Here is a 16,279-nt window from a genome sequence, read left to right on the forward strand (position 1 = left end):
TTAGTTATCATTGGAATTTTCCACTAGAAAGGAAGCAGGACAGTTTCATTTAAGAGAAGATCATCACTGGTGCTATCTTCTGGGAGCAGACCTGAAGCTTTATCTTTCCATGCAGTCACATCTGTCTGCCTGCCTCCCAACCCTACCCATGGCCTTTCAACCTTTTAAATTAGAATAAGGGACCTAGAGAAATACTAAAGTCCTGTGTTTTGATTGATTTCTAAAATTCATTTGGATCTCAGAGTAGGAGTAATAACATAGAATAAAATCATGATTCTGGTACAACTGACATCAAAAAGATATTCTGAGACTTAAAAGGCGTTCTCCTGAAATAGACATCTTAAAAAAAATAAAATTAGTGCAACTATATTATAGCTCTCGTTGTAAACAAACACTTCCTTGGCACTATTCCTTTTAAATACTTATTTCTGCTACATGATGAAAAGCTGGGCTTTTATATGAAATGTGTAGATTTATTTACTCTTGCGGATTAATTATTCCCTTTTTGGTACTTCATGTGGCAGAGTTGCCTTGAATGAATCACAGAAATTTGAAAGTACTGAATGTAAATTTCATGAATGAGAAAAATTATGTATATAACACAAACTCATTTCTAATGTGTGAGAATCAGCTCCTTAAGATTGCACGTATGGCCTCATAAAAAAAAGGAAATAGATGTTAAGAACTAGTCATATAAATAAAATATAGTGTTTTATAAAAATAGCATCTACTAGATTTACATTTAAAGTAGCAGAAGATACTAAGTAAACATGGGGAAATATTTTCAGGGTTTTTTTCTTTTTCTGAGGGAGAGAGAGACTAATAAAAAAAACTCAATAAAATGAAAGCATTCCTTCTTTCAAGGAAACAGCCCAGAAGATAATTTTTAATAGTCTTTTGATTATCATAATTTTCTAGTTCATACAAAAATTCAGGCTGATTTCCTTCAAAAAACTCAATTGCTTAATTTAAGCTACTTTAGGGATTTAACTAGAGCCATTTTATTCCCTTTCCTAATCATTGCAACATGATTTTATTTTAATGTTATCAGAATGAAGATGATTTTTAATCAGTTGTTAGGCAGAATATATCTCCAATAATATGCAATAAAGTTCTCTTTTCCCTGTTTATATGGTATATATATTTTTTTTTTGTAGGACTATCTTTTGCAAATATATAAATGGTTTGGAAAAAAAGAAGAAAATATGAATTGTTGTTTCTCTCCTGGAAGTTTGTATTCACTCTACATCTTTTAGAGATTCTCACTGACAAACTTTTAAAGTCTTCACAGTTGTATAAATTTTTTTTTTCCTTTCTATAAGAGGACAAGATGATTATGCTGCAATTATTTATAAACTATTTACTATCATCTATCTAACATTAGATCAACTATTACTGAAATTGGTACTTTGCTGACCAGGTAATTGAGGTAATCAGAAACTTCAGAATTTATCTCAATTAGAGCTATTGCCTTTTCCACCACTGTCCACCCCAGTGTCAAAATGCAGGAGAAACATAAATTTTAAGAAAGATGGCAGGCTAATAAATACACAGATAATAGCAGGGAAATACGTCCATGAAAAAAACAAAACAAACAAACAAACAAACAAAACTATCAAGCACTTCAAAGGTGTGTTTTATAAATATAAAAACCAGCTTTGGAGAGAATAAAGAGGGTGTAATGCAAAGGCAGTGAATTTCAAGTGCATGGCATGCATAATTTCTAGGCACACTGTCACTGCAAGTATGTAGGATATTGCATTTTCAATAAGCCTTCCTTTTGAGAATAACAAATCCAAGAAAGACATTCAAAGTTTTAATGTATTAAAGAATACATATGGAAATCTTTTACATTTTTCATACTGAAACATTTCAGGCTGAAAAGAGGAAAAAATGATTTTTTTTTTCCCATATATGTTTCTTAAAACACAATTTTCAAGGCTGTATTAATACAATAAATATTTTTAGAAGAGCTGAGCAGAATATTGCAGATTAACTAAAAGCTGCTCCCCAGACACCACGTCCTTGCTAAAGGAGGCAGGACTCTTCATGCCAGACCTTTGCAGAATTCCCAATGGAAACCTCTCCTGCTGCTTTTTGCACCAGCTGTGCTGAGCACTGTTATCCCAGATAGAGCTGTGGATTAGCACATGAATGATATACAACACATGTTTTCCTGAAAATACCTAGCTGACTCTTTCAGAGAATTCTTGCCTTGCTGATTTCTCATGATAAGAGTTTCCCCCCAGTGTGGTCTTAAGAGAGGAACTAACTCCAAAGAATAAGAAAATACAGCACATCAGAGGCACATCCTACTGAGAGATTCTGTGGATCTCCTTCAACACCCCTTTTTGCTAGGTAAAGTAAAATGTTCTCATGGAATATTTGAGGACTTAAATTAGATGGAATCCCACAGAGTAAGAGAGGAAGGAATGCCACAAAACTTTCAGCTTTTACACCTTCATTCCAGTGGAAAGATATTATGTTTGCACAGTAAAGAGCAAGAGAAGTCACTCAGAAAATAAAGAGAATTCTATAAAAGAGAAACACAATGAAAAGGTGAAAATTAAAACAACTACTTCTTGTCCCCAGACTACAGCTCCCCATGCAGCATATTCATATTTATCAACTTCTTGCTTAAACTGCACTTCAAAATGTGTGGTTGTTGCTTCCACAGGCCTGTAACATGGCAAAGAACTACAAAAGCTTCCTAAAATAGTCCCAAAACTTGCTTTAGCATAAGATAAAATGTAGAACAAAATTATTTCACATAGAGACACAAGGCCCACTAGAGCTTCCTCATCAGGTAAATTCAAAGCGTTTCTTCTCTACTGTGAAATATCCACATTTTATGTAACAAGGTAACATTACTCGGAGCAAATTTCTTTATATAGATCAATAGAGCCAAACACATTTTTTAAATAGAAACTTACCAACTGTCAGGTCTATCCCTCACTCTGCCAAATGAAGAAATTAAAAATACTGAGTACTACATCAACTCTCTCGTGTCATAGTAAGCCGCACTCTGTCCACAGTACATACCCATCTTTAGCTTGAAAAAGCACTGAATTATTAATGTGTATTTTGGGAGAAAAAAATATATTTTTTTTTCACTATTAATGATGTGTCTCAGGGGAAGGATTATAAGTGCTCAAAAATGTAACCTGGAGGGAAATAGTGCCTTTATATCTTATTAGCCTAAGTTCATTTCCACAGTAAAAGGCCCTCTCTATCCTCAGGCAATACCATATCAGAATCTTTTACTACTATTATTATTATTATTATTATTATTATTGTTGTTGTTGTTGTTGTTATTGTTATTAGTGATCCAAAATCATTTATAGATCATTAGAAAAATAGTTACTGACTTTTCAATAGACATACACTTTAGATTAGATATGAAGCTTTGGGTTCTCCATTCAGCAAAGGTGAATAACACACTTACTTTTCTGTCTGGCCAATTGTATTTTGCAAATATTGTATCGTATGTGTCCACAGCTCCATCAGTGATCAACATTATGGCTTGGCTGCAAATGCTTCCTTGTCCTGTGTGATTGAACTGTAAAAGGACACAATCATTAGGAACAGCACATTTATATACGTCCTGTTATATGAAGATAGATAGGATCACATTGGGCAAACATGGATTTTGTCAAATCTCTAGTATCCTTAGAAGAAGTCAAGAATATTCAGGCTGAAAACATTTTATCGTAGATGTTCTTGGCGAATTGAAAAATAAGAAACATATGTAAATATAGCACTACCCTAAATTAAAATGGCATTCCCCTGGTTTTGACAGATGATAAGTATTGATGCATCTGTAGAGTTTGCTTTGATTTAAATATCCTTTTAAGAGAACACATTACACAAAAAGAAGTTATGATTTTTCTGTGAAGTACAGAAGATATAAAACTCACAGAGACATACGACTGTTCATATGGCATTCATTCATATTCACTCAGGATTACATTCCATATGCTATTTTCCTTAAAATATTTATCTGGGAGAACCCAATTCCTATTTATATATTCTGAGATTCTCCTATTACCCAAAATGAATACATATAAGAAATTCAGGCTGCTGAAGTGCAGCACTTGAGCACAGGTACTCAAGACAGCAATCAGGAATCCTCTGACAAATGCAGAGGAAGCTTCATCGTTATACAAGTGGGATTTTCTCCTGTCAAAGAGCAAATACATTGGACTGAGTTATAAGCTTTGATCTCTTCATTCTGGATTGGTGCTCTGACTTTGAATCCCTGTGTCTCCACTAACTTTGGTTGCAGAATAGGTTCTTATTTGTCTGTGTATTTCCTTATGTATTCAAGGAACTTTGGGGAAACATCCATCTTTGAGCAAAAAGTTGTAAAATTATGTGATTTTTAATTGCTCTGTATGAACAGAAAAAAATCTATGAAAATGTCAATAAATGGGATATTACAATTACTTACTTGTAGTTTTCATGTACATTATCAGATTTGATAATGCACATTTAAGGTCAGGCCTCATCCTACCACCCCTCTCTTGATGCTGAGAAATCCATGCAAGAATTACCTTGTCCCACCTCACCAGCCTTGCTTTGCCCCAGAATAGGGTGCTCCCATTTAAAAAGTGGTACTTATTTTGATAGATAAATCTCCTTGCAGGGACTCTGACTGCTCCTGCAGTCATGAAAAATTATTCAGAGTATTCTGGTTTGATTTGGACTACCAACAACTCTGTCTTTTAAGCTTTCCATGGTCTACTCGCCCTTACATAGTCACTGTTTTTCCAAACTCTAAAACCCACTTTATCTAAAAATGTTCACCTAAAAATTTCATCTTTGTAGAAATGCCTGCAGTAGAAAAGGGTGGGCGGTGGGTTCCAGAAGTCTTCTGTGTTTTCTGCCTTTACATCTTTGTACCTGAGTAACCACACCCACATCCAACAACCATTTCTATCCCCTGCATCTCTTCTCAAAATCAGCTGCTTTTCCACCAAACAGAAACACTCTGACTTAAAGGGCAGCTAATGTGGATTTACAGAGTTACCTGTATTGTGATCACTGCCTGGGTGAAAACTTCTCTGTGTAATTTGCAAGGCAATCACTCCATAAAATTCTCTTGTCATGGTGCGTTTTCCAGTCGTAACCAGAGCCAGAGTTATTAAAGGGGGATTCCTTCATGATCTTACAGCCATTATTTTCTCACAAAGGTGAAGCTACTTTGTCTAGGGATATCTTCCTCACATGCACAATGTATTTTAAAAGTGGAAAGGTATCTTAAAAGAGAAATTAATGAAGGGGAAATGCCTTTGTACGTTTATTTTGAAACACCACTCTGTGTGCATCTGCATTATTCTACACAGTTATCTGAATATTTTGAAGAATGAGATTAAATTCAAATACTTTGATGAGTAATATCTTCTCATATTTGTCTAAAACTTTTAATTTTATTGAATAGCAAGAGTGATGAAAGTGTTTTCCATAATAATAACAATGACAAGGGGCTAATGATGAACTACAATTAACTCAGTGATTCATCAGTTAGCAGCAAAAATTTCAATGCATCCTGACATTTACAGCATTTGGTTGTGATTAACAGTCTTTGAAATGTCACAGAATTTTATTTAATTGGCTATGATTTTTTTTAAAGGTAATCACTGCAAAGAGCACATTTGTCACCAAAAGAGATAATTGCAGTTGTCACATGACATAGTAGGTGTCTAACTACTGCACCAAGCACTTCTGTATTCTTACCCTGTATAATGTACACGGCATAAATTGACAATTGGGAAGGATTTGGAAATGGATTTTTAAACATGCTTTTCAAAGATATCAGTAGCAAACATCTTCAAGTCTTGACAACCATAGCAAATACTGAAAGGTAATTGCAAGGCAAAATTGACTGAGTTTAATTAGTGTAACCCCTGAACCATTTTAAAATCCAACCAGATCTTTATTTGTGTAACACAAAGCTTTCTCTATTTGTTTTTTTCTTTCCTACACTACCACCCACTCCTTCCCCATCCTCCTTCACCCACTTTTTTTTAAATGGAGAAAAGACATCCTTAGTTAACCTATAATTCAAAGAATAGGCTTCTGGCACATAAAGATCACATCCTGTAGACAAAGTGGAAAATGGTTTGCTGTACTCTTCTAAGGGGAGATTTAGAAGCTTTTCCTCTGGCCTAGGCTGCTTAATTGAATCTCCCAGAGACTTTGCAGATATGACTGTATAAAATGGAAGAGATTTTTATGCTGGCATTTCTGGAAGCTTATATGCAGTAAGGATTGAACCTATTATACTTCCTTTTAAAGTATAAATAGAAGCAATCAATACAGCCCCTTGAAGAGAGCTGAACATAAATGTAGCATAGTCCATCATGATCTTGCAGATCTGTCATCATGGGTACAATTCAGCACGTGGGATTTCAGATTCCTTTTTTCTCAGAACCATCACATTATCTAATGAGATTTTTATGCCACATTCATCATTATAACTTCAGCTGCCTCACAGATTTTAAACCAAAGCAAAACAGATCTTGTTTCAGGTCTTCTCCTTCACTCCCTGCAATGTGATTTTTTTTTAATTTGTTTTTTTTTTCTTTCAGTTTACACAGATTTGGAAGGACTAGCACAGAACATCTCTTGCACTGAGGCACTCATAATGTTTTTTCTGGTTCCCAAGACTCTGTTTGGTGCACACATTTCTTACAAAAGCTCCACAAACAGACTACAGTGTCCTTTACTTGGTGCAACTTTTCCCATTGTCATTTTTGGCATGTACCACATGAAGGCATTAGTTCCACACTGTCTAACTGAACACATGAGCAGTGGGTGGAAGAAGATACTCATTTTTTCATTTTAGGATTTTATGCCTGGAAAAGAATCAATCAATATTGCCCTTCAAGATGAATACACAGGAATTAGAACTATTAATTAATCTAGGATCACACAGCATAAAGACAGGCACACTTGTCAAGTCAAACTTTTTTTGAGAATATTTGGGTTTGAGCTCTTATTTCCAAGGTACATCCTTCAATCAAAAGGCATTTTGCTACTTAGTTTAGAAGAGTTTTTCTCATGTTCCAGCAGACTAACACATTTTAGTATTTTTTCCACATAATACAAGATTATACTTCAGGAAACATTTTAAAATAGTTTCACTAATATAAACTCAGTAGAAAAATGGGAAAATAAGAAGGTGAAAAAGAAAGAAAGACCTAAAAAGCATGAACTTACTTCGTTGAGCATGTTGAAAGCTTCATTTAAAGCAATGTCCAGCATTCCAATTCCTTTTGCAAAAAGTTTGTCGAGGTGTTCCCTGAAATGCTGAAACATGAACAAGATTTCATTTGTCAAAATGCTGCTTTACAACAGACCAGCTGATGATTAAGGATTTCTGAATACTTTAGATCTACTTCTTAGGCTTAAATGAGCACATACACTAATTCACACAGTAATTCCCAGTTAATCCTTTTTGACCCTTTAAGTAACACTAAACTAAGGATGTGTTACCGCAATACTAAAGCAAAAGCATCACATTTTTGATATATTTTGGCTACTTATTCAATCAATTTTGTTTTGTTTTGTTTTGTTTTTGTGGTTCTATTTAGAGATCTTCATATTTTCTTTTCACTTCATGTAATAATTTTATGCAATTTCTAACTATTTTCCCTCTAGGGTTTTGGACTCTGGTACTTAATAAAAATAATTCTTTCTGTAATTTAGCTTTGAGAGTACATACCTCTAAAAGATGGTACATTCTAATTATTAGTCCATTGAAGTATAAATGCAATTTATCAGTGTCAATAATGATATCAGACTTATTAAAAACTGTTTTACACAAGAAGAAAATACTATTAATTTGTAAGAAGAAAATGAAGACCTGTGTGGTGGGAAATAGCAGGGGGCACAATGCTTTTGTGAAGTGCTATTTCAGTCTTCACAACTGGCTAAAAAGTACAAAAGAACTGCAAAACAGAAAAGGGTATTTCAACCCAACTAGTAGAGAAAACATGACAGGGCAAGACATATACCACTGAAGTACCAGCTTAAGAAAAAAGAATACATGATTTCAGAATGAGATAAAAACCACCTTAACTCCACTTTCAGTAACATTCAGAAACCAAACAGATCTCAAAAAGCTGGAGTCCCCAGTTCTTAATGAGTCAAAAAGCATGCTTCAACTTTACAACTTAAAGAGTTCTTTTTAATAATAAACTGGTTCATCTCAGTCTCTTTTTGCTATCATTTTGGAGCCCTTGTTTGACTGGGGTATCTGTCCAACTGTGTGCATACACATTCCTGGGCAACTGTGTGCTTAATTTCCATGTCCAAATACCAGAATGTGCAGTACCTAATTGTAGACTCATATACCTAATTGACATGCATAATCTTGGTAATTCTGAATGCAAATTAGGCAGACAATTATGACAATCAGACATTGATGTCTGATTACAAAATTATAGGGTCAGAAGTTGTGTGAGGAAGCACAGAAGTGTTCAGCTGGGGAGGTGTCTGTGATCAACCAGAAGTGTCTGAAAAACATGAGCTGTAGAGAATGAGGACACAAATCCACATGTGCAGGTAAATCAGGATGAGGTCTTCCAGAACTTAAATGAGAAGGAACCCAGGATGGTTTTCAATGTCCTTCATATTCTATGTGTCATGGGACAGTTACACAGAATAACAAATCCAGCAACTGTTGCATATGGCTTTGGCATAACTGAATAAAATTCAATAACCAATTATCATGATTGAACTTGGAATTTCTCTTACAGCGAGGTTTTTGAAAGCATTTTATGGTACATCCTAGTGTATTCTGCTTTTCTAGCCTCACAGTTAAATGAACAAGTGTAGGGATTTGGGATCATACTTGCTTAGATGATCACATTAAGTTTTCATTCTTTGGGGATTAGATAAAATTGTCTGCCAGAATATGATAGCAACTTGCAATTTGTTACTTATATTTTTAGTTTTGCACTTTTGATTTACTAGGATTTAAGAGTTAATGAATTCAAAAAATTCAAGTTAAGCCATTTATTTCAGAAAATCTGTGCTTGGGAGTTGACACATACTCAGAGCACTTTCCATGATTCAGAATACAGACAAAGTTAGGGAGGTGGACAGGACAATCTGAATACAGGCAAGAATTTGATTTCCCCTTCCCAATTCCAGGTTATTGCAGGCAATTTAAAAACTCGTCTGGGACGAAGGCCAGAAACTGAATTTTTCCTTCATGGCATAAGCTGTCAAACTTGTAGCCAAAATGAGACACTGATTTATCTAGCCCACACAAAACCTGAAGAATAATTAGCTAATTTGGTGGCAATTCTCAGAAAATTCCAAGGCGACTCCTTTTACTTGTCTCTTATGTTATAGGCTGTTCTAATGGCCTGGCAAGGTTTAGTGAGATTAGGCAAGCTGACTAGTATCTATGATCACAAGAAGATGACAAACTTTTATTTTCTGGAAGCAAATGGAAAGTGGTCACCCTCCAAGCAAAAAACAGAGTCCACTGTCTGCACAACCACTGGGAAAATTCCTTGGCCTCCATCAAAATAATATAAGAATACTTCATAACCTTCAAAATGTTATCCTTTCCAAACAAGAATAAAAGGAAAGGACAAGCTACAGCCATCTTCATTTGACATCTGAGGAAACAAACACATCTGAAAGCAGGTAATGACACATTAAGACAGAGAAGCAAGTTCCAATGCTCCAGTACCAGGCAAGAGCTGTGACAACCAGCCCGTTTCAGACACACACAAAAAAGTACAGAAGGTGCCAGCTGAGGCAATCCCAAATGCCCAGCAGTCATGTTCACTGCAGCAAGCATTCACAGAATTAGACCAGTGTTGTTTTTTTTTTACCCCAGCATCATGACAAAGCTTGTCACAACAGTGAGCTTGGCCCACCTTTTAATTGGCACCGATTACAAGACCTCACAGATTGCTTTAATGCATTTAAACATGAGAACACTGCCTAAAGCCTCACACATAGAGATACATCACTCAGTAAGTTGAGCTTGCTATGGTTTATAGCAGATCCTTCTCCTCGAAGTCCTGGAAACCTGTTTCCTTTTATATAATCTCTGTCTGGCACTGACAAAACCTTAGGAAACCAATAGCAAGTTTACTCATAAACTAACTAAATCAAGTTCCCATCTCTACTCTTCCCACTTATTGTGGAAAAAAAAAAAAAGAAATTTTAAAATCCTTTTTATTTACTTTAGGGCTTCAGAATTAGTTTATTGAGTTTAACTCTTATTACAACTACCTACATTTTGATTTCATTCTTGTTAAGCCAATAAGCTGCATAGGAGTCCCAGTACCTTGCACAAATATTATGTTAGAGCCTACTTATATTTACCAAAAATAAGGCACCACTTATCATTTGGTACAGGACCATGGATTCAAGGCAATGAATAAAACATTTTTCACTGATTCCAAAAAGGAACAGCTCACAACTAATGTATGCACAGAGGTTATACAGTTACACTGGAAGAGCGTGGTATTTGCTATTAACTGTCTGACAAGGTTGAGCTTCCTACAGAAAAGCACCATTAATGGGTTCAACATTCCTCCAGGTTTCCTTGTCAGCTTTACTGCAAGTCTTGGCTGCTTGCAGAATTGCTTCCCATGCCTATCCACGCATGCTGTAACTCCAAATGGTCCTGGGACATACTTGGCAAAGATTTATCAGATTTGTGGATGGACTACATTTGTGATGGACTACCTCAGCACATGAACAGGAAAGAAAAAAAAAAAAACAACCCAAAACAATGAGAAGGGCCGTGTGAGGTAGAAGAATGATGTTTACACTTGTGTGTCACAGGCAGGTTTACGCACGTGGACTGACACATAAATGTGCATTATATGTGCAAAATGTATTCAGGCATCACCCCATTTCCAAATCCTTTGCCAACGTAATTACAGGTTACCTTACTGCAATAACTACCCAGTCCCTTCTGTTTCCTAACACATTTTGCTGGAAAAGAAGGGGTTTTTAAAAAAAAAAAAAAATCATAAACACAGTGCTGAACAAAGAGTTCAAGATTCAATACACTCAGATTAAAACCAAATTCTTCTTAAGTAAATTAGTTACTGCAACAGAAAACATCAGACCAAATTTCAGTGGTCAGGAGGGTACTGAGAGTTTTGAGGGTCTATAACAGCTTGACAGTTTTAAAATAAGGGTAGACTTCGGTGAGACTTTACTATTTTGGGGTTTTTAACAGCTAAGCAATGCAGTTGATTTTTTTCTTTTTGAGATCTGACAGAGATGGATAGTTAAATATGCAAAAGTAATTTGCTTAAATAAAATTCAATATGAAAAATTTGTATTTACCAACCTCTTATTGGCAATTTTACTGAGCTTCTTTGCTGAATCAGTCTTCTGGTTATTTAATTTCTGGTAATTGCATAGAAAAATAGCTCTTTGGAAGTTATACATTACATCTGTCTATTTCTGTCATTCGAATTTACGCTGGGGTAAGTTCTTGATTTAGTTTGGAGTTACTGTGCCTATCTGTGCATCTAGAAGATGATATATTTCATCTGGAAACATTTACAGAGAAATGTCCTCAACCCATATATAGTACATTAAAAAAACATATAAAAGAGGAATGTATATTGTAATATTGTTACTTTAAATCTGAAGTTACATTAAATCAGATTGTCATCCGATTCCTTTGGGGTAGGTAAATTGTAACATGGAGTTTCTCAAAGATGAAAACCTCTTGGCCCAAGAAAACTAGTATTAAAATAGGCAGTTCCACATGTTTGTAATTTGTGGAGAAAGTGCAGACGGTGACAGAATAGTGTCTGAACTATTTCCCACTCTTTTTTGAATTTGTGTATAGCAAATTGATACACTTCAAGGTAGCAGCTGTTTAACACTAATGCCAAATTATAAAATAGTCTGGTAAAATTCGAATATACCTTGCGTATTTTATATTACTAAACCACATTCAGGATCACAGATTAATTTCAACCTCAGTTATGCCACCCAATGTAATTAAAGATTTAATTTTTGTGATAAATGAAACTTACAGAAAGTTTTGCAAATTAGGGATAGCTTACAATATCCCCATATCTAAACTGAACTTCACTGTAGGTATGTGCCAACACAAAAATTTATGATAATTGCTAGGCTGTGAAAACTTTTAGAAGTGGAGACACAGTGACACCTGCCATATCACCTGACATTATAATTATTCCAAAAACAAATTATTATACTCTCTTATTGTAAAATGAAGGTTGAAACACTCTGTCTTGGAAGAATTCTAGTACTGGGATGCCTATGTGTATCTTAGGAAAACTAGTGGAAACCACTCACATCACTGTCATATGTGAAGCTGTAATTTTGTCTTTTACAAATACATCAAGCAAACTCATTCAGTAAGGTTTCTGAAAAGAAGAATGCTTTCTGAAGCGTACCTGACAGAAATTCAAGGTTCAATTAGATCCTCATTGCTCTGAAAACTACACACAACAAGGACTTACAGAACCAGCAGTTTTGCAGAAAAGTAATAGCACAACTTGCTCAAAACCTAAACAGATCATAAAATTATACTAGCATCTCCTCCTTGTAGGTTGTTGCTATTGTTAAAAAAGACCCCTAAAGTTAAATGAAGATTTACAACTCAAGTCTGCATTACTTGGCTGCTCTCTAAGCTGGCAGGGAAGAGGTCTAGATGCTTAGAACTATTACTTCTTTCAAAGTATCTTCACACTTTCTTAAAGAAAAGCAAGTTACATGCTGGAGATTCAGGGCTGAAAACACTTCCTCCAACCTTTGTTCCTTTCCCATCACAAAAATGCATGGATGTGTAAAATGTTAAAATGCTTAACGATACTAAATGTCTTTGTCCCTCAAAAATCTACTGTAATACACCAGACATTTACTAATAACAAAGGAGTGGGCTCGCTCAAGTAACCCCTAACTTGTTAATGGTTTGGCTTGATCAAAAAGCACTCGTGCTTTTGCTACACCAATTACTAAGAAATCTGTACCAGTCTTCAAAACATTCATTGAGCAAGGCTGAACATTGCAAAGGTAAAAGTACTCATGCTGCATTTTCTTTTCTGTCTGACTGCTCTCTTTACTTAACAAAACAATGCATGACCAAGGATCTCTGGCTGACTTGAGCTCCATCATCATATAAATTAAGAAGTCTAACTTTTCACCCCTCACTAACACAGCTGTGAGAAGAGAGTTCAGTTCTGATATTCCAGTTGAACCTTAACTCTTAATATAAGTAAAGATGCAAATGGAATAAAGACTGCATATTTTGGAGGAAAAGAATGCTCCATCAATAATAGCTGGGGTGTTACTCAAAGAGAAATTCAGCTCCCTTCCTCTGTGTGTACTTTGTACAGATTTACTCTAAAGCCAGCTGCATGTTCTTTCCTAAAAGACAGAGAAAAATGAAAGGAGAGGGATGGAACTGAAGTTGGCTTTGTATTATCTTTCCTGGTGTTTCCAACAGGAAACTAAAATATATTACTGAAGAGAAAGTGTCACCACAAACTGGATATAAGAGAGTTACAATGCTTTAAATGCTTTTTCATACTTTAATGAGAGTGGATTTTCTTCTTTTAGTTAAGTAGTTCCCTTACTACTGTGGTCCAGAAAATAATCTTAAGTGTTCTAGAGCCAATATGTGGAAATAACACTATGATTACAATACTGTTTCTGTCCCCAAAAAAAGAGGTGGGGAGGGGATAAAGAGCGACAGTGCTTCAATAAGAAAATGTGTAAACCAGACAGTTTTTTTTTCCCCCCCCTTTTATTTTCTAAGACAAATTGAATTTTCTGAAAGTCTGGCTCTGTGGAAGCCTGTTACAGTCCTTGAACATTATGGATAAGAGTTCCCGCAACCCATCTCTGAAAGGGAAAGAGCATGTTATCTGCTACCAGTAATCCCACTGAATATTCAGCACCAACACCACTAAGAAGCACTCATTTCCCAGGCTACTATAAGCCCTGGGCCTGAAGCTGTTTCCTGCAGCCTACAAAAAAAAAAAAAAATCCTTCCATTCCCTGAAGATGCTCCCAGGTCTCATCTTAGGCTGTGCCAGGGAACACAAGAGGCTCTGGCTGTAGCTCAGCTGCCTGCAGGAGGATGCTGCAGGTGCCAAACTCAGGATCCACTCATGCCTGAACCTTGCAGAGCCAAGTTTGTGGCTGGGCAAGGGCTTGGCATGAGCGGGGCTGGCTGTGCTGGCACCACAGAGCCTCTCAGCAGGAGCAAACATCACTCTGGGCTCTCCCCAGAAAGGAGGACTTGGTCTCTGCCCATACGCAGCCCTGCCCCGGCTGCCCAGGTTAGTATAAATTAATCCCATTTATTCTGCTGAGAAGCCTGGTTTGCCCTTCAGCTCTCTACAAATGAAGTGTAAGTGATAAAGACAGCTATTCTAGATTCTGGTTCTTTGTTTTGTTAAAGCTGAGAGATTAAACACTTTTCAAAGAACGCCACTCAACGTGTTTAAGTGAATTCCTCAGAGTGGAAAGATTCCATTTGAAAATATCTGAGCCTTGCAGACAGCAAAGCAGCTCTTCAATAAATAATTTCAAGACAAATATAGACTGGGGTACTGATCCTGTGAGAGCAATTTTTATTTGGAGTTATTGAGACAGCTGCTTTCCATGAGATTAAAAGCTCCAAGCATCTCAGAATAATTTCTTATCTCTGCTTTTAAAACCTGTCTCTATTTGGTACAAGTGATGTCAGATGAACCTAGCAAGATGCAGCTAGCAAGATCTGGGGTGTGCATCCGTGTACGTCACAGGGGGAATTTTTTCCTTAAGGATCACTTAATGGGAATTTCTTATACTGAAAGTCATGAATTAAGGGGGGAAAAAAAATTGCCAAAATGGTAGAAATTCAAGTTTATTTAGCATAAGCTAATAGTTTGGTAAAGCTATTTGGCACATGCATGTTTCCAGCCACAGTGTTGCAGTGATATGTGTCTTAAGAAAGGTCAGGATTATGAATAGCAGCATAAAAGAGTGATAGAGTGAACTGCTAAAAATTCACTCCCTGCAAACATAGACCTCCTTTTTCCACATGAAATAGATCTACAGCAATATGAAATACTATTACAGCAACTTTTAATTGTTTCTATTTAAAGTTATAATTTGAGAATAGATATTTGCCAGCTAAAGAAAAATTTTTCTAACTTTTTTTAAATATTTGTATTCCTTTTGATGCTAGTAAAGCTTATCCTGTTAGTAACAGATGTGATTTATCCTTCCACCCATTCAATGGAGGAGAATATTTGACCCAAAAATGAAGGATAAAAAATTCTGAACAAAATATATAGCAATGTTTTCAGACCTAGGTTTGAATTCAAAAAAATCAGGCACATGTAGGCATATGTAAATTGAAAAAAATAGATTGCATCAAAACATTGCCTGTCAATCTCCTGCTCTGCTTTTCCAGTACAGAAACAAGGTCACATGCTGATAATGACTGCTTGGAAAAGCTACAAAACGCAGTGTTTGTCTTGATATTTTTCTTGGGTGTTTTATAATTTCATAAACAAAAGAAAAGAAAGAGTTGTTATTATTACCAGTGAACTTGCAAAGGAGTATTTACCTTGTAAGTCTGGTTGAGAAAGTGCAATTTTATCTACTTTTTTAATATATATTACAATGGACCAGTGGCAATTACATGAAAAAAAAAAAGACAAAACTTTTTTGAGTAGTCTGGTGCGTCTGTGAGACTCACAGAAATAAAACTTACAACCCAAACAGTTGAATACTTTTGATGAGGTCCAAAACACAGCTAAACACTCTGATAACTCTGGACCAATTTTGGAATTTGCACATGAACAACATTTTAGGACATCTTTTTCTATGGGCCTGACCAAAGAGCTATGAATTCAAGACAATTTCCCAGTTAATTCAGTGAGATTTTGATGAGGCCCCCAGATAAATTTGCTGTGTCAGTACAGTCAAATCACACAGTATCACATCTTACAACAGTATCAGATATTTCAGAAAGCTGTTTTTAACTGGGTTCAGGAGCATGATAACTGAATTACTCGTGTAGGATTAAATGGCTGTCCACCTCCTTGGACAACCTTTACTTTGTACTCTGAGCTATACTGGGGACAACGGAACTTTTGTGCCTTCTAGTGTTTAGGAAAATAAAATTTTAACTTCATTACAGTGTCTAGAAAAATGATATAAGAACATATAAGCTCACATACAAGAAAGAAATTAAGATTGGCATAGTCATGGCATATACAAATGCACCAAACTATTACATGCTACCTGTCCCAGG

At 35.7% G+C, this 16,279-nt stretch overlaps 1 protein-coding gene across 1 annotated transcript in view; it reads right to left on the reverse strand.

Moving 5' to 3' along the window:
* CACNA2D3 (calcium voltage-gated channel auxiliary subunit alpha2delta 3) overlaps nt 1-16,279 on the reverse strand; it is a 390,722-nt gene that overhangs the window by 187,461 nt on the left and 186,982 nt on the right. Inside the window, exons 10-11 of the mRNA XM_062500613.1 lie at nt 7,222-7,311; nt 3,446-3,559 (exon numbers count right to left, since the gene is read on the reverse strand). Of these exons, the coding sequence (XP_062356597.1) occupies nt 3,446-3,559; nt 7,222-7,311 (204 nt within the window). The remainder of the gene's footprint in view (nt 1-3,445; nt 3,560-7,221; nt 7,312-16,279) is intronic.

Source organism: Cinclus cinclus, chromosome 12 (assembly GCF_963662255.1).
Source record: "Cinclus cinclus chromosome 12, bCinCin1.1, whole genome shotgun sequence".
NCBI lineage: Eukaryota > Metazoa > Chordata > Aves > Passeriformes > Cinclidae > Cinclus > Cinclus cinclus.